Raw genomic sequence first — 26,807 nt, 5'->3', positions numbered from 1 at the left:
TTTGGTTCCCGTACTATTTTTTTTTTTGATCGGTAAGAGGCCAAAGCCAAGATTCATTATTATTGTGTGATCAATTCTTATTAATATTAAGCTTGTGTGAGTCGAACACGAGACCTCTCAGATAAGAGGCTCACAATTTACCGTTGTTTTGTAGGCTCTTGCCTGGTTCCCATACTAATTAAGTAAAGGTCCTTTTTTATTATATAATTTAAATTCAAGGACCAATTAATATAATCAAATTATTACGAAAAAAAATCAGAACATCGCATAATACCACAATCTTTCCAAAATGTATCAAAATCATTGGAGCAATATCCACTACCATTATCTATCCTTAAACATTTTATCTTCTTTCCACTCTCCAACTCAACTATTGCTTTAATGTTTTTGAAATGATTAAAAACTTCAGCTTTACTCTTAAGAAAATCGATTCATGTTCTTCTACTAAAATCATCAAAGAAAAAAAACATAATAAACTAGTTTACCACTAGAAGGTACATCAACTGAACCAAATACATCTGAATGGATTAGATCATAAACACATGAAGACTTATGAGAAATCGAGTAAAACTGAATGCAAATTTGTTTTCTATAACACAAAAATCAAATTCAAGATTGCAATCATTCAACCCATTAGCAAGATTCTTATTTTTCAAGTTTTGTAAACCCTTCTCACTTATGTGGCCAAATCTTTGGTGCCACAACATTGTCTTCTTTGCTAGCAACTTTGAATCACTAGAAAGAAACCCTGTCCTTTTCTAGCGAAGTAGTCTTTGTCACAATCCTATCAAAAGTGATATTGCACTCAATTGTGCATGCATCAAATTGGTATAATGTACCCAATCTGCTTTCTCTTGCTACCACCATAGCATCTCTCACTATTTTCACACTTGCTTTAGAAATTTGTACATGCACACCCGCAGCTATCAGTTTGCTAACATTTAACAAATTTTTTACTAGTCTTGGCATATGCAAGACACCATCAAATCATCTCATTCCACCATCAAAAAAATTCACATGAATAATTCTACGGACAACAATATCAAGAAAAGAGTTCACCCAAATACACCTTACCACCATCAAACTTTTCATACTTACTAAACCAAAATCTATTAGGAGTCATGTGGAAAGATGCAGCTAAGTCTATTAACCATGCATTGTTACCTGCACAAGTGGTCAAGGCTGCAATAAAGAATCTCCATCTTACTTCTTCTCTTCTTCGCAATCCTTTTGGAAATGTCCAAGTTTACTATAGTTCCAGCATATTGCCTTGGACTTGCCAGGGTAATTTGATCTCCCCTTATTCTTAGACGTATAACAGTCATGTTGCTTTTCGTTTTTGCCTTTTTCTCTTGATCTCCCTCAAACACTCAAAGCCTCTTTGGCATCTAGAGAGAACTTTCTTCTCATTTCCTCAGAAATTAGAGAACCAACAACATCCTCCATCTTCAAGACAACTAAAGTGCTCCCTAAGGCCACCACAAGGCTATCCCATGAGTCCAACAACGAACATAGCAAGATTTGGCACCTTTCTTCATTGTCCATTGACACCCTTACTGAGGTCAACTAAGCACCATCATATTAAAGTTTTCCGAGTGCTCAAAAATTTGTCCACCTTCTATTCTCAAGGAATACAACTTGTACCTCAAGAAAATCTTACTCACAAATGATTTTGATTGATCTATCTCACTTAGCTTCTTCCAATACTTTTTTGAAGTAAATTCTTCTAAGGCAATTATCAAAATTCAGTCTACAAGACACAATCTTATGAGATCTATAGCTTTTAGGTCCATTACATCATACCATGCAGCTAAAGTTAGATCCATAGGTCTCTCGACAATTTCATCTACTACATCCCATAGATCCCGATCAATCCACAAATCTTCCATCGTCAACTTCTACATTTCAAAGTTTGTGCCAAAAAAATTTACTCAAAACTTGATTAGCTCAAAAAACCCTATACCCAACAAATAGAACCGAAATTGGTCAAGCTCTAATGCCACTTGTAAGGAAGCAAAGGTGTGCAGAAACACTTCCTACTCTAATCTTGAGAAGACAAATGTGTCAATTTAAACTTATCTATTACAGAGATTTCAAGAAACGCATAAGACCATAAACAAAATTACAAGAAAAACATAACATACTAATTTCAATGAGGAAAACCCTTACAAGAGAAAAATCACACTCCAAAACCTGCATAATTTATAATTAAATCAAAAACAAATAACAACACTTGCAATTCAAGCTCTTCCCGGAGTTGCACCTTAATTCAGGCTTGGAGGAACTACATTAGCATCCAATCTTGCGAACAAAACTCAATGATTAGACTCCTCAAGCCCTCATTTTAAAGGTTTCTCACAATCTGGAAACTATTAGTGGTTTACATAACCATATGCTAAAATTCCTTGACACGTGTTGTCCATCCTTGACATGTGTGACCCAGGATGGGCAAGAATCTAGGTTGAGAACAGTCTCTCACGTCCACAGTCTTCTCCCCTATTTTTGACCCTTACAATTGTCATTAGATGTGTCATACAATCTTTAAAAATAGACCTTTTGTAATATACTATGGACAAGGCATCATTCGACTACTAGTATTCCCATTTTCAAGGCATCAACATGTAGAAAAGTGCCAACCACATTTTGGAACTATTTGCAAGGTTGAGACACGTTTTCTCAACACTCAGTTCTGCATGTTGTAGAGGAATAAATATCACATCAACAGGTTGTAGCTTGTCCATTTGCATTTCTCAATTTAGGCTCCTAGTCCAATGTTTATTAATGAGCATTCTATGTATCTTTTACAGTAGGAAAATGGCTCCTAGACACTTCAGTTTTTATGTCACATTGTATGAGATATGAGGTTTCCCTCTATACACTTCTTGACATTTGGTTCTATTGTGAGGTTTTCACACCATCGTCCCATTGCAAATGGGGCCCCCCTCTTTTTGCTTTAGTAGAAGTAATGGTCTTAGGTGGTCTCAGCTGGTGTAAATTTTCAATTCTCCATGTATCAGATCACCAGCTCTAATACCATTGTAATCTACCTTTCCTAATTATGCTTCACTATTTTAGCAATCACCTAAATAAGTAGATGAATTGATGGTTGAAGAAAATCTAATGGCATAATGTCCTTGCACTAACCAAGTCATATGGTATTATATGTGCACTGGAGGTTGTGTGGATCGTACAATTCTGTTTGTACTATTTTCCTAAGGGTCATATGATTCTGGTTGTGGGTGTATTGTCCTTTGTATGCTTGTGTAGTTCCTCAAACCTCCATACATTGCTGGCCTATATCTAGTCGTACCGTCTATTGCCTCTTGTGTCCTATGGTGTGCATATGCTTGAGTTGTATAGCATATATCCCTATCGTACGGTTTGTAGGTGATGTCAAGGGGGAATGTTGAAGCTCCTTAAGCCATATGGTGGACTCCTCCAACTAATTGTGTCATACGGTCACTTGTCCCTCCTCGACGACATACGATGATCCCAATCCCCTTCGTGAATGATGGCACAGTGGTAATGAGTTCTTTGCCAATCAGATTTGTCAAAGCTACATGGTGCTCAATCTTGCCTGTGAAAAGTCTATGTGGCAAATACAAAACAATAATGCAAAATAGGAATTCTCCCAACCTGGAGCCTTCTAAGTTGTGTGGTAGTAGGTCGTACAGTCCTACATTCAAGATGCTTGCCAATGTAGAATAAATGCACCAAAGCTTAGTAAAGGTTAACAAGACGTGAACAAAGTGGAACACCAATTATGAAGAACGAAATCTAATGTAATAGTAATGATTACCTCTTTAATTCAGAATTATAACCACAGAATACAATGATGGAGATATGTCACCAAAGAATTCTCGTTTGTCACGAAGATTCTATTGCAAACAATGATAGTGCTTCAGATTTGTCAGATCCCAAGCCAAGGAAAACAGAGCAAAATAGAGTGACAGGTGAATCCCACCAAAATTGTGATTAGCTAACTAGGGAAGATCTTTCACTTCCGAAATGGCGAATAGAGAATTCCAACTGGAATTCGCAATACAATAAAAAAAAATCAAGTCACATGAGAAATGCATCCTACTTATCAATCATTAATACCCCTACAAAGGAAACTCCCAAGGGTGCCCAATAAGTGCCAACACAACAACACATACACCTACGGCAAAAATAAAAGTTGGGCCCGATATATGCATAAATCAATCGAGACCCCAAATACGCATATTTATATTTTATTAGTTTGGGTCCCATTTTATTTTTTTGGTTGGTTGGGCCCCAATATTTATTAATTAAAGGTCCTTCATTATATATTTAAATTTTGGGACTAATTAATTAATTAATTTAATTTAATTATTACATTAAGAAATTGAGGACAATACACCATGGGTAGACAAGAAAGTGGAAACAAAAGATGAGACAAGATACCACCTTCCCTTGTGCAAAGATGCAAAATGAAGACTCTTCTTCCAAAGGCAATGAGGGAACTATTAGCACTTCAAGATTATGCATTCAAAATGCAGGACAAACTTCAAAGGGAAAGAGCAAGGAGTTAGAGGCATCACAAGCATCGAGTGACAGGACCATCTATAGGGAATTTAGGAGCCAGAGTGTTGTTGTGTGGAGCCTAATCAAACTCAGAGGTTAATTTTTCCCACTTCCTTTAGCGCAATTTCCCCCCAGATTTTCCTATGAGAGTTTAAGGGCAGCGCCCCCATGATGGGCCTTGGGGCAGAGCCCTAGAGAGTAGGGTTGAGGGGTAACACCCACAAGGCAAAAAATGACTTTTTTATTATAAAAGGTGTTGGAAGTTATTTTTCTATTGGACAACATATTCTATCCCTAATTTTGCAACTGTCATAACTCGTGTATAAAAATGGCTTAGGGTTAGGGAATTTTATGATGTATGATGGTTTAGTAGCTTTTTGCATCAGTATTGAATTGCAAGGGATTGCAGATTGTAATCATGTTGAAATCACTGGATAATAATATTGGACTTGTTTGGTAGATGAAGCCCAGGATTTGGGTGAACCACAGTAAATCTTTGTGTCTTCTGTTCACGTATGTGTGCTTTATTCCTTTGTGGTATTGGTTATATTTGCATGTAATTGTTATTTTTGTCTATCCAATCCTAACACAGAGGCACAAACTTGCCATGCCTACTCCTATTCCTAGTTTTCCATCAACTAGGGAGACAAAAGCACAAATTGTGGATGATGATTCAATACAAGGTGGAGATACAAAGATCTTACCTCAGGACAGTCGAGGGACAACTTCGTCCATGCATTCAATTCGACAAGATACAGAGATATTGCCATCCTCCCCTATAGTACAATTAGTAGTGGGTTTGGGTGATGACATGAGGCAACCTAATTCCAGCACTCAGGAGGGGACGAAGAGGTCATCTCGACATTGAAAGGATTTAATGAAATTGAGCAAATGAATGATGCTACGGATTTATCCAAGATCATTGAATGGCTAAAAGGAGGGTGTGAAGAAAAAGAGAAGGGTGGAATAGCTTCTCCCTCTAGAGAATATTGATAATCTTTTTAGCAGAATTGGGAAAGCAAGGGAACTTGAACTAGCAAAAAAGATTCATAGGATTACCAGGGATGGGATAGAATCTCATATTCTGCATTTGGTAGTTCCTATAGGAGACAAGGATGAGGATGAGATTACTCCTAATGACTACCATACCTCCCCATTCAATGTTGGGCCAACAACTACAGAGCAAGAGTTTCAAGAATTGAGAGGCAATGCAGATGCTATAGAGGAAAGAATGAGTAAGCTAACGAAGGAAAATGAAGCAAAGGAGACAGAAAACTTGATGTTGAACAAGATCATTAACAGATGTGTGAATCCAGCAAGGCCTAAGAAACACGACACTTATCACATATATTACCACTTCCCAGGTTTCACCTTGTGCTTGCAACATAGTAGAGAAATGGGTAGGGGATATTAGAGGGCAAGCAGAGGCTTTTCTTACAAAAATGATTTGAACATATGCAAAGACCACCACAATTATAGAAAAAGTATAGGGATTAGAGAATGTAGAAGGAGTTTCAGCCCATCAAACAAAAGGCTATTTGTTGTCTCAAGGCATTAAGAACCATCCCCACATTGGTCCCGATACAAGAAGGAGTTATTGATGGAGAAAGTGCTTATGACTTTGGCCATTGGTATCTCTCAATGATTATTAGGAAGTCTACATATGAGCATGTGTACGCACCGTGCAGTGACACTAAGGACCCTATCTCGAGAATATGCTCAAGGTCCTTATTGCAATCAAGGAGCTACTCAATTTTGATTTTGATGCTTCTAGTGAGTTAGATTTGAGAAAGCTAATGGAGAGATTGGAATTAGTTTATTTCACAGGCGTAGATTCTCTTGAGAAGAGTCACTTGAACGGTTTCCTCTCACTTGTGTTCCCTATTAATGATCTACAGTTGCACTCTTTCAATTGGATAGCACCTGATGCATGCCTGGAATAGTTGAAGGTTATGCATATACAGCATGACAATCTTCCTAGTATTGGCATGGAGGAACTTAGAGCAATTTTGCTTAGGTTCATTGATTTTGCTTGAAGGGAAAAGGAAAAGGAAAAGGAAAAGGAAGTATATATTTTGGAGTTGTATGATGACTAGGCGGCTTCCTTGCTTCTTATTGGTCCTCAAGCCTTTCAATTTTCTAATTGGCTTATTTTGTAGTGCTTTATATCTATTGGCTACTTCGATTTGCCCTAATTAGGGATTATAATGGTCTAATCTAGGCCATTGATTTCAATTTCATCTTGGTCGTTCATTGTAATTGGGTCTCCTATATAAACCCCACCCCCTCTCATTTGTAAGGGAGGTTGTTTGAGAATTGTTGCTAATATAATGCCAAATTTTCTCTACTTTTCATTGTTGTATCTTGCATGTTGAATTGTTTTGATCAAGTTTGCATTATTGCACGATTATCTACATCCCTCGTTTAGAATAGATTTTCACTTCAAGTTAATAGAATAGATTTTGCTTAAAGTAATTTAGTTTATGTGGATGAAAGGAATTGTGGTTGTTCACTTGTTAGACTCGAACAAATCTAGGCCACTAGCCTCTTACAGATTGTAATAATTACAATGTGTGGTAAGTCAGTGATTAATACACATAATTTCAATTGATATTGAATCTTTAGTTTGCATTCATTTGATGAGATTAAAGGTGAGATATTGATTTGAAAACCTATAGCATCTACCATAGAAGCTTGCACTAGGCGGGTGGAGTTGCTAGCAAGATTGCACCTAATAGAGTCCAAGTTCACCAATACTTTCTTGCATTCATAGGTAGGTAGAAATAGGAGTAGCAAAAGATAGAAGTTTTAAGTTGGAGTCCAAGAGTTGAAAACCAAAAGTGTATCTTTATTGCACATCATAAAGCCAAATCATCAGACTCAAATTGACAAGTCTTGAATGAACTAGTGTAAGTCCGCTTGATGATCCAACAAATAACATCATTTCAACCATGCGAGTATCCACAGTAAAAGAATCTTGAAGTCACCTTGTAATCTTACTTTGGGGGATTAGCATAAGAATTGACTTTATATCAAGAGAGAGTTGAATATTTGGTGTTTCACTTCGAAACATTGATTTGATCGTACATGTAGTAGTGGACTAGAACTCACATCAACACTACCCAATCTATTTTCTCATTGGCTCTAAAGTATTGTGATTTTCTTATTGCCCCACAAGGTGGTGCCTTCGTGTAATTGGATGATACTATGGCAACCCTATTTAGGGTTTGTAATGGGTCAATCTAGGCCCTTGATCTTGAATTGATCTTGGCCCTCCATTAAAATTAAACACCTATAAAAGGCCAAAGCCTTCTCATTTGTAACCATTAGCATTAGAGAAGAGATTAGTTAGAGAGTAGAGTAGGAGGAGACTTGTTGAAAGTGTTGCCATAATGCTATCAAAGTAACTGTTGATTTTTTGTTGGTCTTCATGGTGGATTAATTGTGTTGCTTTGGAGTATTGCATGGTTTCTTCAATTCCTCACTTAGAGTAGATTAAAAGTATTGTTTAGTTGAAGGAAAGATATTTTGGATGTATCTTTGGTGAACTTGCTTAGACCAAACCACTACCTATTTGTTGATTGTAAGTTTGCCTTACATGGTCAAATGGCATTTATATGAACTTTTATTGCTTGCACATTGATATGCATTGATGGATGGTGTTAATGGAATAGTGGTAGTTTGACATCTTACATTTACCTTAGGAGATTGCACTAGCTTGGTTGATGTTGATGGCTAAACTAAGTCTAGTAGAGTCACAAAGACATTCACAGTTTCTTCCACTATAGGAGTAGAATAGCTTTCTAAACCCTTTCCCTTGCAGTTTATTTGGTTGGAAGTGATTGAAGAAGTTAAAGTCAAGCTAATATCCATTGAAAGAACACCATAATCTCCTTTATGATAACCAGCATATCACATCATTATAACTAAGTGAAAGTTCACAAGAAGAAGGAACCTTGAGGTTGTCTCTTTTGATCACACAATCTGTCTACATTGTTTAGCATATGGGCATCCTTGTTCAAGGGAGAGTTGGAGATTTTGAAATACTAAGTATCCGATTCTGTAATGTTGTAGTGGAACAAAACTCACATCAATAAGTTCTTTCTATAATTTTCACTTCAAAGTTTAAAATTGAAGACAAGATTTACTAATAGCCAAATTCTTAGTAAGTTCTGTTTGTTGGAGATGGAAAAAACAGAAAATTTAATACTTGTATGCCAAATAATCAATTAATGCATACAAGTTCTATTCAGCTACTAGCATTTATTTACTATTACAATTCAGTCTAGTAAAGATCATGGACTATCCATACTTCTAGGCAAATTAAAACAATGCAATCCGTCATCCTCACAAGGTATAAAAAACATATTGTGAATGAGTTATTTTCTCCCTCAAAAGCTTACCTGGTGCTAGCCATTGTTTTGAGCACTTTCTGTTGGAGCAATCTGGCAATGGTGCCAGCCATAAAATATTTCGTAGGTTCACACTGTTATCATATGCTACATTAGAGCCTGAAAGGAAGTGAAAAATCCATGTGATACAAGCATCAAAACATAGAAAAAGAGCAACAAAGGAGGAAAAGAAAACTGTAACTAAGATAAATTACACTTGCATGTGATTTAGAAAATGAAACAAAGTGAACATATAGTCCACAATATATAGTGTCAAAGAAAAATTCCATTTAACTTAGACAAAATCCTACATTAAAAAAAAAGATAAAAAAGCATTCAATTTCAACACAGTAGAGAAGATGGTCAGTTCTTTATGAATTTCAATGAAACCCAGACCAACGATGCACTTATCTCATAATTATAAATCATTGAATTAGGTTTAAAAGGTCCAAAATAGCCAAATTTTTAATTTGACCATGTAAAAGTGTGTTTACCTGTTTGGCAATAGCCAAGGTGTACTGGAAAGCTTTCCTTGTTGTATGCAGGATATTCTTTGGCATGAAACCTAAAAATCATTACAATTGACATTTCATTAGAAATTTGAAAGCATGTATCGTTCTCAATTCATCTGTATGGCTCACCATTCTTCATAAATACAGTAACATGTGACAAACAAACAAAGCCATAAAATTAATCATATAAAAACAGCTACGAAGCATGAACCAAAAAAGGGCTAGAGAAATCAATCTAGTATGTGTTTCTTATTTCCAGTAATTCAATAAACACATCACCACAACTCAAAGTAATTTCCATATTTCATCCATCACACTTTACAAAAACTGTCAATTTACTTTCTTACCATTTTCCTCAGTTGGCCCTTCTCCAAACGGATTTTTCAATCTCCTCCACTAACTTTCAAAGTGTATGTCTCCTCTCCAGTACCATCTGGTTTTCTACAGTAGCTCTAAACTAGTTGTCACTACTTATCTACATTGCTCTTTGCATATCCAAAACCATATTTCTTAAAACTTGTATTTGAATTGATCAAACCATTTACTTTAGCCACATAGTCTTAAAGTGTTTCAAGAGAGTATTCCAATGGAGATTTGTCTTCAGAAATAACATTTGCCTTCCCATAATATCCAATCTAAGCAATGAGTGCTCGGATTCTGTTGAGATAATGGGTGTTGCACACATTTCATAATATTGTTATATTGTATTATTTTATTTTATTATGTAATGTTGCATCTAGATGAATGTGCAACATGGAAAGATTCCCATAGGATATACTTGATGAGTTGTATTATAACATTGTGATAATATTTCATGTAATTATTTAATATTGGGGAAAAGAATTAAATTTCCAATATTAGTGGGGTCAATGGGTTAGGTAGCACATGGTTTATGTAATACCACTTGGTGGTTTTGTGGGACTTGCTACTATATAAGCAGCCACAAGGGTAGTTGTTGGTGTGAGTGAAGGCAAAAAGGGAAAGAGTCGAGCGGGACAAGGCTTGACAGGTTAAGCCAAGGGAGGCATGGCATGGGATGTGTGGATTCATGCTTGTTCACATGGATTGTTCAATGGTGGCTATGGTTTTGAAGGCTTCCATGGTTGTATTACAATGGTGTTTTTGCTAAATAATACATGGTGATAGATGCTTTTGGAGGCTGGGTTTTTTCCCTCAATGAGGATTTCTCAGGGTATATCTTGTGTCACATTTTGTGGGTATGTTGTCTATTCTCTTGCATGTGGATTTTAATTCCATGTTTATTTCAGATCTATTATGGGCTACGTGGAAATGGTTATATTGTTTGTTGCAAGTTTCCTTACAGATTCTAGTTCAGATCAGCACTGAACATTACCAATTTGAAATCAAAAAAGATTTTAACTCACTTTTTGCCCTTTTTAAAAGGTTTTTAAGACTAAATTGAATAATGTTTTTCTTTTGTAGATACTGAAAACAACCAATTCTTATTTGTAATGTCCCCATTTTTAGCAGGTTCCTACAGTTGGCTAGGTCAGTTCACCATCGCAATCCTTGTGAGCTGATAATGGGATTTGAGGGTCTCAGTTGTGTGGTTATAGGCTTTCCAGCAACCTATGGTGTGTTTTGGCTCTGTTTGAGGGACTTGTTATTTATAGTAAATCAATCCATTGGTTCCGATGAGCTCAGTTGAGTTAGAGGAGTTGGAGGATGCTCTCAGTTTTTATTTCAAGCTTCTAGTTTAAGCTCCAAGAATCTTGAAGGGAGCCTCTATTTATAGTAAGTCACCCCGTCAGGTTTATTCATCATCTTCCATCATCAGGATCACTTTGGTGTTGTCAGAATTTGATTCTGATGCCTCTTCAGTTGTTTTCGCAAGACAGGTAAATTATTATTATTATTCATATAAATACGTGGAGGTTGTTATTTTTTATAGTGTTGTTGGTTGGTCACCTCAGTATCATAGCTTGTTGGAACCGGGACGAAAAGTTTTAAATCATGGGAACAAGAAACAGTGGCCTTACATGTCAGAATTTTAAGTTATGGTGGAAGAGGTCATTTTCGGAGCCAAAGGCAATTAATAAATCAGATTATAATGGCACTTCATTATATTTTAATGTTGTGTGTGGGAAACGTCTTAAGTGAAGTTCATTTGGGAAACTTTGTGTCATTTGGAGATTATAAATATGAGCCCATTTGATGAGTAAAGCATCCAATTATTTGATTATCTTATTTTGCTCTTGTTGTCTTTGTGACATTTATGAGTTTGAAATTTGTGCCCTTGCTTCAGTATAAGGGTTTGGGATCTACAGCTGAAGTATTGTAGATTTAATTCTAGGAATCCATAGCTGAGGTATTATGGGCTTTTGAGTTTTATTATTGTCTCCTCTTTCTGTATTAACTATGGCTGAGGAGCATTTATACAATTGAATATTATAATTTCTCTGTTGCTGAATGAGGGTTTAGTCTGCAGATTGGAGTTTGGTAATTCTGGATATCCCAGTTTGTTCGTTTTGCAATAGAAGTAGCGTGTTGGATTTACAGCTTGAATGCCAAGGGTTCTTATATTTGGCATGATTTCTATATCAGTTTTGGGCAGCATTTGTAAGGGTAGACTGTGAATGCCAGATTGAAATTGGACTAGGAGACTTTCAGTTTGACTTTACAATTACATTCTATGGCAAAGACCAAGTTCTTAATTTGTAAAATTTAGTTTATATTACATAGTTTGAAAGTAAACAGGCTGACTTCAAATTCTGATTTATTAATCAGCCAACAATTAGATTCCCTTTTCATTATATTGCTATATGGTTTGTTGATGAATGAATTCAGAGGCTGGTGTGAATCATTTCAGAATTGTTTATTGGCGTTTGGTATTTATTTATGCAAAACTTATAAGGCCAAAATTAAGTAAATTTGTGATCAGTTTGTTGTACATCCTAATATTGTGTTTGAAAATTTAAGACATGATAGATTCTGTGGTAATTGGGCTACTTGCCAAGTGTTTGATAAAATGTCAAACCATTAAAATGTGAAAGAAATTGAAGCTTGAATTAGCTATAACCAGACAAGGTTATTACAATATTTCTTATTTTATTTCTTCAAAAAGAGAAAACTAGAGCCAAATGCATCTTGACTACAATTGTCACATCTTCCCCTTTTTTTCTTGATTCCACTTGAGATACCTCAAGTTGGCCAATCTGTGGTGACAATCAATTGTTTATATTTCAAAAAGCCATTTGACTGATATTAACATCAGTTGAGCAGTTTTTCCTCCATGATCTAACAAATCCATTGCTTTCTAGTATCTACTAATTCTAAATCAATCATCACTTGCCTGAAACTCAAAATTGGCATTCTTGAATTGTAACATAAACTTCCCACATGCTGCAATAAGGAGTCAAAACTAGAAGTTATCGCATTAAGAGATTAGAATGTAACACAGAACAAGGTACTTTATTCATATAAGCAAATATACAATCACGAGTACAATGATGCTTCATAATTCCATTCAGACGATGTACATATATCTCCCAAAGGGGTGACTCAACCGTCACGCAACCTTTCAAACTAACTAATCCCATCGCCTATAGTATAGTTTTACCAATGACATCATCCCCCCCAAAAGAAAAGTCGTCTCTGGATGACAAAATAGAGACAACTAAACTACTAAGTACATCAGGACTAAGAACAAAACTAAGAAGACAAGGGGTGCGTCCTTGGTAGGGTTGGTGTAGTAGAAGTCCTTTGTGTCCGTAGCTCATTTAGTTGTGCCCGCAACTCTTGTACTTGCTGCGTTCGGGCATCCAAATCCACCTTAGCCTGCATCTGTAGTTCTAATGCTCTCTTCATTATCTCAGCTATGTTTCAGAGCTCCACCTCCTTTGCATCTGACTCCCTCTTCACGTCCCCCAACTGAGATACAAATGTTGTCTTCTCTAATTCCTTCTCAGCAATGAGTGATGGCCGCTCTTTCTCCCAAGTTGCATGTTGTGTAGCCAAATTGGCTTCTACTATGGCTAATCTGATAGCTGTCTCCTCCTGAGCCCTTGTTGCTACTACTTGATTCGCCTCACTCCTTCGTAGTGCATAGTACGCCTCCCAATACACTTGTACTATCTCTCACATCAGGTTCTCAATTCTGCTCCTTAGCAATCCACTCCTACCGCATCTTAGAGGTCTTTATGTTCGGCCATCCCCGTGCCTTGAAACATATTGAGAAGGCCACTGGACAACCAACTTGCATAAATGACAAAACCTTCTTTAACTCCAACACCAGTGCCTCTAAAGCATGTCTCTATGCCGAAACTACTACTTGGCGACCTCGAGTCACCGCATCCACTAAGTACATCTCAACATCCTCCCCTATAGCTGTCGAGGGGTCTGGTGATGTGGGGTGTGCTCCATGGCCATTGCTGACTCTACTGCTTCTAACATCCTCTCCACAATACTCCTTGTCGGAGGTGGGGGTGGTGGCTCAACTGCAACGGTAGGATGACTCTCCTCTGGTGGAGTTGGAGGATCCATCGCCTAAGATACTTCTCTCATAGGTGAGAGAGTGGAAGATATTGGTGTTATGGGTCTAAAGTTGAATCTCCTACTCAAGTATGTGCTCAAGTCCCGCTCACTCAAGTCCTGTGCTACAACACCCTCGCCGGTAACCAATAATACATAATCTATCATGACCACCGCATCAAATCCCACTACCTCTAGTCTGACTTGTGGTGTCCCCAAACTCTCAGGAACCTACTGTGTCGGTAACTCCATCACCTCCTATGGCAAGGCTATCATCGGTGATGAGTGGAACTCTGTCTCAACTATAGCCATGGTCTCCGTAATGATCGAGATTGTTGCAGCCGGCTACGCCACTACTGTTACAGGGGTCATCACTACTAGCAGTTTGAGCTATCCAAATCCTAGCATGTGTGCACTGTGCGTACCCATAGGAACCAAATGTGTTGTCGCTGAAAGTGCAAGCCATAGGAATAGCAACAGTGTTGCCATAATAACTTCCACCTCTTCGTTATCCTCATCCTCCTCTCCGTCAGTCTCACTATCATCAAAAGATGTTTCATGCCTACCACTATCCATATTCCCATGCTCCGCATCTAACTCCTGTTTGAGTCGCTTTTGTCTAACCGTAGCTTTTTGCCCACCTGGTGTGTCCAAGTGTCTCCACTGCATGACGGGGGGCTCACTGGCGTGAGCAGGCCAAGCTTGACCTCCAGCCAATCGAGAGGAATCATCCATGCTGTCACATCCAAGAATAACCCAATAGTGTAGTGAGGCATGTAGAATGTCTTGTGCTGAAGCGTCGTGAACTCATACATTCTTTCCGCCAGTACTATGGCCCAGTCATACACTCCCGTTCAAGATCTCGTTCATTATCGCTACTTGTGGAAATGAGATATTAGACGCACGGTTTGATCCTGTAAGCCTACTCTTCACCAGGTCCATGAGGCAACGCCAATGCCCTTCCTGGATGTTGGACTTCTTCAGTCCTCTGCCCTTCGAAGTGTCCATTAGGGCTTCTTTTTCTGCCTGTGACAATTCACCACATACAAGCTCTATTAGCTGCGGCTTCACCTCTCAATTTAACTTCTTCAGTTTGCTATCAATTTTCCTCCCTCCCTATGCATGGATGGGTATTCCAAATACCCACGTGAAGTCTGGTGCCCTGAATGAGATTACCAAGTCACGCTCGAGATAAGCAAACGAACTGGTTTTGGAGAACTAGTCGTAGGTCTCTACCATCATGCACAAAAAGCCTTAGTAATCACAAATGCAAAAAACTAGCATTTGTATCGCCCACTCTACCTGTGCATTCCTGATGCTATTTGTTACATCCCAAAATTTTGACCTATTTAAAATTAATTATAGTCGTTGAGATGATTAGTTAAAAACTATTGTTTTCCCTGTTCATGTGAAAATGGGTAGTTATATGTAACCGTTATTTCATATGAATTTGGTTGCTATCAATTATTATGTATAATCATATATTGATGATGGTAGTTAGCTGTTACTTGTCATATGTTGATGATGGTATTGAGCAGTTGCTTGTTTCTAAATGATGGTAATTAACTAATTTCTTTACTACTATCTATGTTAGATGTTGATATGGATTTATCATAGTAACTTATTATTGTGAAAAATGTTGCAAGGGTGGTTGCAGGAGCAGACGAAGGGGGGAAGCATTGCTTAATGGAATCTACGAAATGGAGCACTACTTTAGTCCATTTATTCGATCGAGTGGTATGACCTCTAACTATCTTGGTAAGAACCTAACGACTGCATAACAGGGTACATACATTGGACACGTATGAGCTATTTGGACAATCAATAAAACATTAAATATTTAAACATAATCAAAATTCATACCTTTAAATGGTTTATGTTGGTATTCTCATCATTTCATTATGTATGTATGTATGTATGTATATGTATATGTGCACATAAGTATAAAAGTATGGTGCCACCATAGTATTAAATTATTCAAGCTCATCTCTATTAACATACGTATATATAAATATGCGTATACATTGAGAGGATATGAAGATAAAATAATCTCCCGAGTATGTATGTACATAGATATGTGTATCTTAATACGTATAACCTTGGACACAATAATAATATGACGCCATTTGAAAATTATATATATGTGTGTGTGTGTGTGTGTGTGTGTGGGTAAAATTATAAATTATTTTTTTGACGAGGAGTCCTTCAAATATGGGAGATGATGAGTACACTTGGCTTTTTCCTTCTTTTAAATCGGTGAACCAAGAAGCCGATAATCTTCTTGTAACTGCTATCAAGAATCACCGCTTCTATTGAGCCTTCCATATTGTTCTTATTTTTATTAAACTCGAGAGTATGTCTAGTAACCATGATCGATACTGTGGTTCTTTCCCATTCCTTCTTCTCTATTTTCTTTTCCTTATTCTTACGGCTAACTTGAGGTGAAACCGAGTTGTTGTTCCTACTATTAAAGGGGTCTCAACCTTCTAAAATCCGCATTTGCAAATCGGACTATTGAGAGTCGACCAGTCGAAATTTATCAAGAAGCATTCCTTCATTGATCAGGTTATGTGAATAGTTTTTCTATTCTTTATTTTGGTATATGTACTGCATCCAGAAATCTAGATGCAAAATAGTTTCAAGGATTTTCTGTGAGCAATGCTTGACTATGAAGTAAATTAAGTCTATCGAATAGTTCATTCGATCAAGCACACCAAGTTATCTAGCCATGTTAAGTCTGAACCAAATACATATGTCATGCTATGATTTCCTTCTCAAATCAACTTGTCTTTTAAAATCTAAATTACAATCCTCTGAATTTTCTTAAGAGAAGTCCTTGAGTCTTAAGGACGGCTTCATGCCAGTACTAAAATACTTAGTTACCCAGGTTCACCATATTGGCCCAAGAACCCTGCCTAGGTTCGAACCGGTTCGAAATTCGGATCCGATTCTAGCCAAGTTTGCCTAGGGTTCGAATTTTCCCGAGCTGGTTCAAACCCACAGCCCAGAATTCAAACCCGAGCGAATTTGGGCTGCCCAGATCGAACCCGTGACGGATTTGGGACGAATTTCTGCTGTTGGGTGACTTTCAAGTCACTTTTTATAACAAATTTAATATGTTTTGAGGTTTGGTTTCCCTGAAAAGAGAATTTAACTAGGTTATTTTGGCTTCTAACATCTTGCAGTGTGCAAATAGGTGATTTTATGAGCAAATAGGTGATTGAGCAAAAGAAGTGTGTGCAAGGTGGAGTTGGAAGACTAGATTGTTAGCTATATTGAAGTGTTTGTGTCTCATTGCTACATCTTTGCAAGCTTACAATGTCAAGAAGAGGTAAGTTCTTGTTCTATTTTGCTTTTGTTTCAATGTTTCATAAATATTAAAAGCTAGAGTTTTCAAATTTATTCTCAATAATAATATCAATATGTCAATATGTACACAATTTCTTATCATAGGAAAAGGAGCTTCAAAGGGATCTACATCCTCCTCAATAGGCAATGCCAATACCCCACAAAGAAAAGAACTCCCATCTGATTCTCCTTTGTGGAAGTATGTGGATATTCTAGAACCTCTTTCAGGAGATGGTAGCTTCTGTTGGAAATGTCGAGGTTGTGATGTAGAAAGAAATAGTTCATATTATCGTGTGGTGGGTCATTTGTGTGGATACTCTGGTAGAGGAGTCAAGAAGTGTCCAGGAAAAAAAATGCAACTGTGCCAAACTCAGTAGTATTAAAATATATTGAAAAGCATGAATGAGCTGGAGAGAGAGGAACTTAGACAAAATTTCATTCATGGCAATAAGAATAAGAAAAGAACAAAAAGAATGAAATCCACCCCAGATGTTGTGATAAAAAATCTTGTTCGCTCTCCATATTTCAAGCAGATGTTGAGAAATGTTAATAAAGCACTTGCAGGGTATTCAGGTCCCGATTTTGAGAGAGTACGGACCACCTTGCTAGATGACGAGATCAAGTTGCTTGATGAGCAATTAAAGCCCATCAAGGATTCGTAGATTGAGACTGGCGTAACAATTGTTTCAGATGGATGGAAAGATGCTAGAAGTTGTGCATCAAGAAAGTCATCATTGACTCCCTTCGGAGGTTCTCCGGATTCGATCCTTGACAGATGATCCGCACTCGCATGGCTTTTCCCGAGCCGTACCACAATTTTCAATGTAAATTTCTGCAAAAGAAGTAGCCATCGACTTATCCATCCTTGAATGATAGGTTTATTCACGACGTATAGCAAGGCCTGATGGTCTACATAGAACACAAATGGAGTCGCCAGTAAGTAGTGTCTAAACTTTTGTATAGCGTACACCATTTCGAGAGCCTCCTGCTCCATCGTGCTATAGTTCATTTTTGTTTTTAACAATAATCTACTTGTAAAGTACACCAAGTGGTCCAATCCGTGATCACCTATCTGTGCACGTTGCTCCAATTGTGTAGTTTGATGCATCGACCCCTTCTTTCCATGACAGAGTGTTCCTTCTCTAGTCATGTTTCACTTTTGCCTGTACTAGCCAACCCCTTCCAACGATAGCATCATACCCTTTCCTTTTCAACTGAATGACCACGAAGTCGAATAAGAATAGTTGTGTCCTGATTGTTACAGTTTACACCATTAGAGTCCCGAGGGCTTTGATTTTGTGTTGATCGGTCGTGAGTAGTTGGAATGTAGGCAGCCATAGGGTAGGTTGCCCCAACTTCTTTCGTGTTTCTTTAGGCAATATATTTAAGCCCGACCCTCCATCTACGATGGTGTCTGTGAGAATGGTTTCGAGAATACCCATCTCGACTACTATAGGGTTTTTTCTTGTGTTCAGCGCGAATAGCATTGGGTCTACCATTGTCGTTCTAATTCCACTCTATGTGTTGTTCTCTGGCTCCTCTACCGCCTTCGGGAATGGTGTCATGTTTAGGATTGTGGTCCGTAACTAAGGCATTGCAAGGAGGTCGTTCAGTTTCATGGGAACCTCAACTTGCATTACCTATCATATGATGCTTTGTTCTACCTGGTTCCTCCTTGAGGTGCCGGCAATGTCCTTCATTTGCAATTTTTCAGCCTCCGTCTCTTTTTTTATTTCTTCTTTCAGTTGCTGCATCCTTTTCTTTTCCTCTTCCAAATCTAGGAATGTTGCCTTCTTCGCTTGTGCAAGAGTGATTGCTAATGTTTGATGTTGGGGGTACTATTTTCATCTTTTTTCCGCAGCGTTGGTCGTAGCCCTTCGACAAACCATCTTTTCTTCAACCCATCTACTGGTTGGCTTTCCATTTTTCCTACTAGCTCCTTACAGTCTCCTTGCATATACGTGGATTGTTTCATTTTTCCCCCTATTTTGTATTGTAAATTTCTACTACAATCTCGTTGTCATCTCTGAGTAGTCGGAACTTTGTTGTAAATTCCTTCTTGACGTTTCCCCATGTAGTTAGCTTCATTTAGTCGATCTCTGAAAACCAATCTATTGCTACACCCCATAGGGTAGCTAGAAACTGTCGGATCGAATCATCTTGGTTCGTTACGCCATTCACAATCCAGATTGTTTCACACGTTTTACAATGTCGAACTAGATCGACCGTCCCATCGCCATTAAATTTCGGTAGTTTTTCCTTTGGCCCTATAATTGTTAACTTCTATATTTGTTGTACTTGTTGTGCACCCGCATTGTTCTGCACACGCATTGTTCTGCGAAGCCACGCTGTTCTAAGCACCCGCGTTGTTCTGGGCACCTGCATTGTTCTAAGCACCCACACTGTTCTGAGCACCCACACTGTTCTGAGCACCTGCACTGTTATGCACAACCGCGTTACTCTGTGATGTGAAGAGGTCTTCTACAAGCGAAGTTGTTTGATTCTCAACTTGTATTTGTTCGTCTGGTATATCGAGAACGAAGAGTTCACCCCACACTCGTGCTCCTTCGGCACCTCAAGCCATGCAGATTCCTTCTCTTCCATCCGAATTCTCTACCCTTGGCGTATACAAGTTTAGGAATTCCTCCCTTGTCTCTTCCGCTAAATTCAATCTTTGTCCCGTCTCCTCAAGCAAGTCCTTGGTACTCCTCGGTCTGCTAGGTCAATGCTCTTTGTCAATCTGTGCTCCTTCACCACTTCGATGCCCGTCGTCAAGCTGTTGAAACTTTTGCCTTCGCTCCACCTATTGTCCAAGAATTAATGCTTCAAATGTTGTGCATACATCATCCTTTTCTTTTATTCTATTTCGATCTTTATTGAACAAATTCGGCATTAATCTTCATAACACATCTTTTGTACCAGGTTCGATTGACAACGGCACCAAATGTTTACCGTATAGGGTAAACAAATAGCTATCGCATTAAGAGATTAGAATGTAACATAGAACAAGGTACTTTATTCATAAAAGCAAATATACAATCATGAGTACAATGATGCTTCATAATTCCATTCAGACAAGTGCATATATCTCCCAAAGGGGTGACTCAACTATCACGCAACCTTTCGGACTAACTAATCCCGTCAGCTACAGTATAGTTTTACTAGCAACACAAACCTGGGGCAATTCTACTGTAATTCATTTGTACATGAGTTGATTCTTCTAATGACAATATATATAAATGAGAGTGATTTGGGCCTCATCGTGACTTACTATAACTCCCTTTATCAAAATACTTGGGCACATGCAAGCACTCCATGCCAGTTACTTCTTTCTAACATACGAAACCTAATTAATATACTGTCTCACAGCTTTGTTCATTTGTGAGTAGGCCTCATGTAGCCTCCCCTTTGCATTATGTTATTAGTCTTCCAGCAATTTTAAAAATATATCACCAAGGTTTTTGCCCAATAAATTTCTGGTGGCCCATTAGACCCTTTTTTAACAAATTGTTGATGTTGAGTGGTATTGAAGTTAGGTTGTTTAATAAACTATTTAAGTTTTCTAGAGGAAACCAGACACGAGAAAAGCAGTCCAAGGACAAAGTAACAACACTTGTATAAACACATGAACTACATTCATGAATTAAAGTGTCATGTCCCCTATTTTCCTCCAATAGAATAATAAATAATAATAAAATGAATAAATAAATTATAATATGTTTTTTGATTATTCAAGTAACTATATTAATTTATATACTAATTAATATTATATTATATTATATAAATAAAGTTATGAGTAATAATAACTCTAAAAAAAGGGTTTAAATATAATAAACTTATAATATTAAAATATAAATTTGAATGCAAAAGGCATGACTGTTCAAAGGAAGAGAAGGTAACAAATATATGTTGGGGAGAATCACACATTATGGGGAGGAGAGTCAGCATGGAGAAAAGACCTCAGGAGGAAAAAACGGGAGATGGCATTATTTAGAAGAGATTCATTCATACAATCAGCAAGCCTTCAAAAACAGTGATATCTATTATGGATAGTGAATGGTGAATAGTGATTCGCTACAGTAACGTGAACAGTGATCTGCTACAGTGACGTCCCCAGCAGTAGGGGGTAAAGGATTGCTAAGTGTGGAGTTTCAAGCTTGAGGGAGTTAATATATGCCATACAAAACTGTAACTGCTGTTCATACTTATGGGAGTTATACCAGTTCTGAAAATGGAGACTTGGGTGGCATTTGGGGTAGACAACAAACATTATAATCAAAGTCTTCAGTGTCAACACTATGGGTGAAGTCTGAAGCATATGTTGAGTGTCATTACAAAGCCTGAAGACATCCCCCATGTCTGCAAAATTGTTCAAAGTTGATTTTATACTTGAAGTTTTAATGAACCAAGTGTTTTCAACATAATCTTCTTTGTTATAAGTACTTGTTATGTATGATTCTTTTGTATTGAAAGGAGGCCACTCAGCAAAAGATTGATGGAAAAACAAACTTATTTCATTATAAGTTGAGAAACAAATTAGAAACTTAGAAAAGAGCCTGCAAGCCAACTGTTTGATATAAGTACATCAGGTGAAAAGTTACAAGATTGTTCAAGAATAAGAGGGCAAATCTTCACATTGCTATTTGTGATATCCCTTGTCCAACCTGACTGATTTTAGCTCAAGGAATATTGTCAAACACTTGTATGCCACCTTTCAATGCTAAGAAGTTTAGAATGTTCGCAAATGATATTCAATGCCTCTTACAATGAACTAATATGCAAGTGCAATTCTTGGGTACTTTCAATGCTTATACATGGAAACTAAATATGGAATGCATACCTACAGCCAACTGACATTTTGACAAACAATTGACATACAACTATTATGCTGATCATATATGCTATTAGATGGACATTTCGTCAAACAAATGGTATGCAACATGTATCTCCTTTATTGAATTCATTCTCACGTATAATGTTACTATGAGTTTGCCAAGACAAATGGGCTTACAATAATGACTACAATAATGCCAAAATCTGATTTTGAATTATCACAGCAAAATCATATGCCTAAAAATTGCAATGCTAACTACTAATAGTTGCAAGAGAAACCTGATAATAGTGATGCCCAAGAATGCAGATGAATCAAGCATACGTATTGTAGGGCGGCATCATTTTTGCATACTATAGCAGCCAACAATAAATGTATTCTCCAATTTAAACACAAATAGAACTCCTGAATTGAAGCTCTCCTGAATACCAAATTCAATGGATATTTCACCACCTCAAATGGTTGCAACACTGAAGAGTTGACGTTCTCCAATGGCTGACTGAAATTAGAAACCTTAGTTTCTTCTCCCAAGTTCTCATCAAATGCAATTCACAATAATCGGATGATTAACAATGAAGCTCTCATCTCTATTTATTCTTTTCCTTCACCCTTCTAGAAGGAAATAAATATTATTTAATTGCATTTTCTAGAAGCTTCCCCCTTTCCAATACAATAATTAGGTGTCTTTTTAGAAAATGCACTCTCTACAACCTTCTCCCTTGTAATACAATAATTAATTGTGCTTCTAGAAAATTAAATTAATTAAATATAAAGTCACCTTTTAATTTTAATTTATTTAATGACTTTATAGGAAATTAATTTAATCAATTTCTCCTTATTTCTCCACTTAGTGCTCGGAAAATGTAACGGCTAAGAACTCCACTGAGATGCTAAAAAGATGGGGACATTACACTATTATGGCATGTTTGCATATTGTTTGTCATAATTCTTTAAGGCTATCACAGCCAGTACTTGGAATGCATGCCTATTGTTTGTCATAATTCCCAAATAGCACAATCAAGGGAATAAGAAAAGGATAATTGCTTTTTGCAACATCCAAAAAATGCATATGCTGCTAGCTCCAGTTGCCCTGAAGATGATGAGAATCACAACAGATACAAAGTTGATTTAAACTATAATCTTGCAATGAAATGAACAAAATTTAACAACACACATTTTGTTTATAGAATAATTACCAACACATTTTTTACATGTATCATCATTCAAGCACTTTTCAACAAGGTCACATTGTACACACAATGGGTTCCATAACGTGAATCCAAAATATAGAAACAAAAGATTAGGTGAAAAAAATAACTCTGATATGGATCAACTATAAATTAGATAGAAAATATTTTTAAAATTAGAATAAATAACCAGTAGACTGTAGAATAAACAAAGGTCTACAGAGAGTCAACAAATTATACACTTTTCAAACAGGTAAACTACTATTGCAGAAGCATAAAGTGTTGCACATAAAATGACACAATTAAATGCCGCATCATTTGAGAATCTCAAATTCACAATTGTAATACATTTGTTACAAAGCCAATTCTTGTATTTCAATTTGGAGGTTGTAACAAAAGCTTATTACACCCTAACAGCATTGATGATCTGAATCCATTGCTCTAACCTTATCATTGAACTGATGCAATACAGCTTAGCTACTGTGGTTATCAATTATGACCTGATTTAACAATGTTACCCTTGCAATTTTAAATGTACCTAACACAAGAAAAGAAGCACCACTTACAAGATTCCAAGCCTCCCTGTCTCACTAGCAAGAAACAAATGTCCATGGAATAAGTCATAGCGATTCAATGAAATGTTGAATCCAGCAGAGGGTGAAAGGGCAGCAATGGTCTCAAATAAAAAGGACATATACATGTTCAAACCCTGTATCAAAATCAGAGATGTTGAACATTTTAAACTTAAGATTTATACAACCAGAGGACCATAACCCATTGTTCACAGAGTCTGCTAATGATGATACCCAAAAAAGCAAGAGTTGCCTACCTTATTTGAAAAGCGTCGGCCAAAAGTAGTTTTGGTAAGTTGACACTTGTCTTCAAAGCAGTCTTCAACATCTGGTACCTGTCATGAGTAACAATAAGTTTTCTACTGTTTTCCATAAGCTTAGAGAACAAATGTCAAATGTAGCTGTAATCACTGGCAGGAAATATCAAATAATTCATCAGTGACATTTTGAAACAGATGATGAGAGTAGAAATATTTTCTGATTCAATGAAAAGGGATTACCCATCCAAATCATATGTGGAAAAAGACAACAAGTATATATTTAGACTAAAATAGCTCAATAAGCAATCAGGCTTACACTAGAAAGGGAAGCCAATAATTGACTATTCAAAATGCTTGGTTCAGAATCTTAGAGAAGAGAAAAGAAAAACAAAATATGATTCAATCACATCAGCACAATTCATCATGTGATGTAACATCAAGTGTTCTTTATGGAAATGAACTCCATACTTCTCTCTCCTGGTTAACCTGACAGTCATGACAGCATTTAACTCATTCCTATTGCTGATCGGGACGAAAGGTGCCTCACCAGCTTTGTTGATTGCAATTTAATAAATCAGTAGAATTATAAGGTATAGTAAATAACAAGAATGAGATTAGAATTGACTCAAATGTGTAATGCTATTGTACATAATCCTAGGGACTTGTCGCAACCTTGGACGGATTCCAAGTCCATGAGCGAGCCAACTGTCCAGAAAAGTCAGTGGATTGGACTCTGGAGTTTTTTTTAAAGACTTGGGAATTTTTTTGAAGGACTTATGAGGTTTTCACACCATCGCCCCATTGCAAAAATTGCAAATGGGGATCCCCATTTTGTTCTTAGATAGGTGGGTAAATTGGCGGTGGCAATTAGAAATTTTGCGAGTATCTCAAAATCAAGCAATAAAAAATTGTAGGACAAAAAATTGGCCAAGTATGAGAGCTAGGGATACGAATCAAGTGTTGAGTTGAGCTAGTCAAAGGTGTTGAAAAGATGGCATGGCTGTGTTTCAAATCACTTGGTTTAGATAGAAAGGTTGTTCCACCATGCCAGATAAGGTGGAATCCACCACCTTAAGTGGCAACCTGCCAAATAAAGAACTGGAATCCACTTCCTTAGGTGGCAACCTTCAAATATTGAAGCCAGTGTATAATTTGACCTTGTGAAATTGTCTAAGTTAAACTACCATAAGGGGGAAATAAGGCCAACATGTTACTTCTTTAAGTTTGTCGAATAAAAAGGTGGGATCCACTTCCTTAAGTGGCAACTTGGCAGATAAAAGGTGGAATCCACTTCCTTAAGTGGCAACTTGACACACCAAGATGTGGAATCCGCTTCCTTAAGTGGCAACGTGACAAAAAAAAGGGTGGAATCCACTTCCTTAAGTGGCAACTTGACAGATAAAAAGGTGGAATTCACTTACCTAAGTAGCCACTTGATAGATAAAATGATAGAATCCACTTCCTTAAGTGGCAATGAAATAAATTAGATAATGGACTAATGAGGTTGATCTAAGAAGGAGACTTTGGTTTGATGAAATGAGAAATAATGTGGGGGGGAGGCATGCAAATATACAACCAATCACAAGGCCTCTTCCTAAAGTTCTAACAGCATCAAATCCAAGCATAGGGCATAAACATGAAACATGTAGGCCTTAATACAATAACGTAGTATCACGATAATAGATAAACATCTATTATTAGTTAATGGTAATCTATTTGTAATCTATTGTAAATATTAGAATGTTTCTAATATTTAGTTAGTTATAGATAACTGTTAGTTTTCTCTGAGCTAGAAAAGAAAGTTTCTATTCTTTATGATCGTTTCCTAAGGAAACATCATTCCATTCTTTTGTATATACTATATATAGACCTCTCAGTCTCTATTAATAACAAGCAAGTATTTTACCATTTACTTCAATAATATGGTATCAGAGCCAATACTTCAAAAAAAATCGAAAAATTTAGAATTTCCTTCAAAGTTATCTGCCTTAATTTTTCAAAATTATTTATGAGGTTTCTCTACAATCCGTGTAGGGTTTCCATTTTTTGAGAAATTCATCTAAAAAAGAACCTTCTTTTTTTTTTTTTGCTAGGAGTTGAAGATCTACAAAACGAGTCTGCAAATAGCGTCCATACAAACAAAAATGAAGGTCTTTTTTTATATGGTCATTTTTCTCCTGCTAAAAATCGTGTCCCCTTTGCAAAAATCACAACTTCATCTATCTACGACGTCTAGGAATCTGATACTTCAAAGTTTGCTCGCGATTTGCTCTACAAATCACGTCTAGAAAAATTGCGATTTTTAGCTTGCAACCCATGATTTTCTGTGCGATTTCTTTAACATTTTTTTGGTGTTATTTCCTTGACGTCTATGCAAACTCCTGTGACATCTCAGCAAGCCACACCTGTCCTTGTGGAAAATCAGGCATTTTCTCTATCAAATCACCATTTTTTCTAGGTTGCTTTGCCTGCATTGCTATCGCCTAGGGTTTTGTTTGAAAACCCTAATTTTTGGGTTCAAAAAAATTTTAAGATCACATATTCTAGATGGGTTTTCCAAGAGCTCAACTGGGTTGTCGTCTGAATTTTTTGGGTGCCTCATTTTTTGTGCCTTGATTTTTGAGCCAACGGATCCTGAAATCGACAACATATTCTTTTTGGGTTTTTTGA

At 37.0% G+C, this 26,807-nt stretch overlaps 1 protein-coding gene across 6 annotated transcripts in view; it reads right to left on the bottom strand.

Moving 5' to 3' along the window:
• Nucleotides 1–26,807, bottom strand: part of LOC149533009 (T-box protein) — a 111,932-nt gene that overhangs the window by 59,759 nt on the left and 25,366 nt on the right. For all 6 annotated transcript variants that reach the window (XR_016356650.1, XR_016356649.1, XR_016356651.1 and 3 more), the window contains exons 2-5: nucleotides 24,135–24,212; nucleotides 23,872–24,014; nucleotides 9,431–9,501; nucleotides 8,949–9,056 (exon numbers count right to left, since the gene is read on the bottom strand). Coding sequence is in view for 2 of the 6 variants with exons in the window: in XM_089802949.1 (XP_089659075.1) it covers nucleotides 8,949–9,056; nucleotides 9,431–9,501; nucleotides 23,872–24,014; nucleotides 24,135–24,212 (400 nt within the window). In the remaining 4 variants the exon portion in view is untranslated. The remainder of the gene's footprint in view (nucleotides 1–8,948; nucleotides 9,057–9,430; nucleotides 9,502–23,871; nucleotides 24,015–24,134; nucleotides 24,213–26,807) is intronic.

The sequence above is a fragment of the Cupressus sempervirens genome, chromosome 10 (genome assembly GCF_028749045.1).
Source record: "Cupressus sempervirens isolate cs-2001-9-10 chromosome 10, ASM2874904v1, whole genome shotgun sequence".
Taxonomy (NCBI): domain Eukaryota; kingdom Viridiplantae; phylum Streptophyta; class Pinopsida; order Cupressales; family Cupressaceae; genus Cupressus; species Cupressus sempervirens.
The sequence above is the reverse complement of the archived record's forward strand: the minus strand, read 5'-3'. Positions and strand labels throughout refer to the sequence as shown.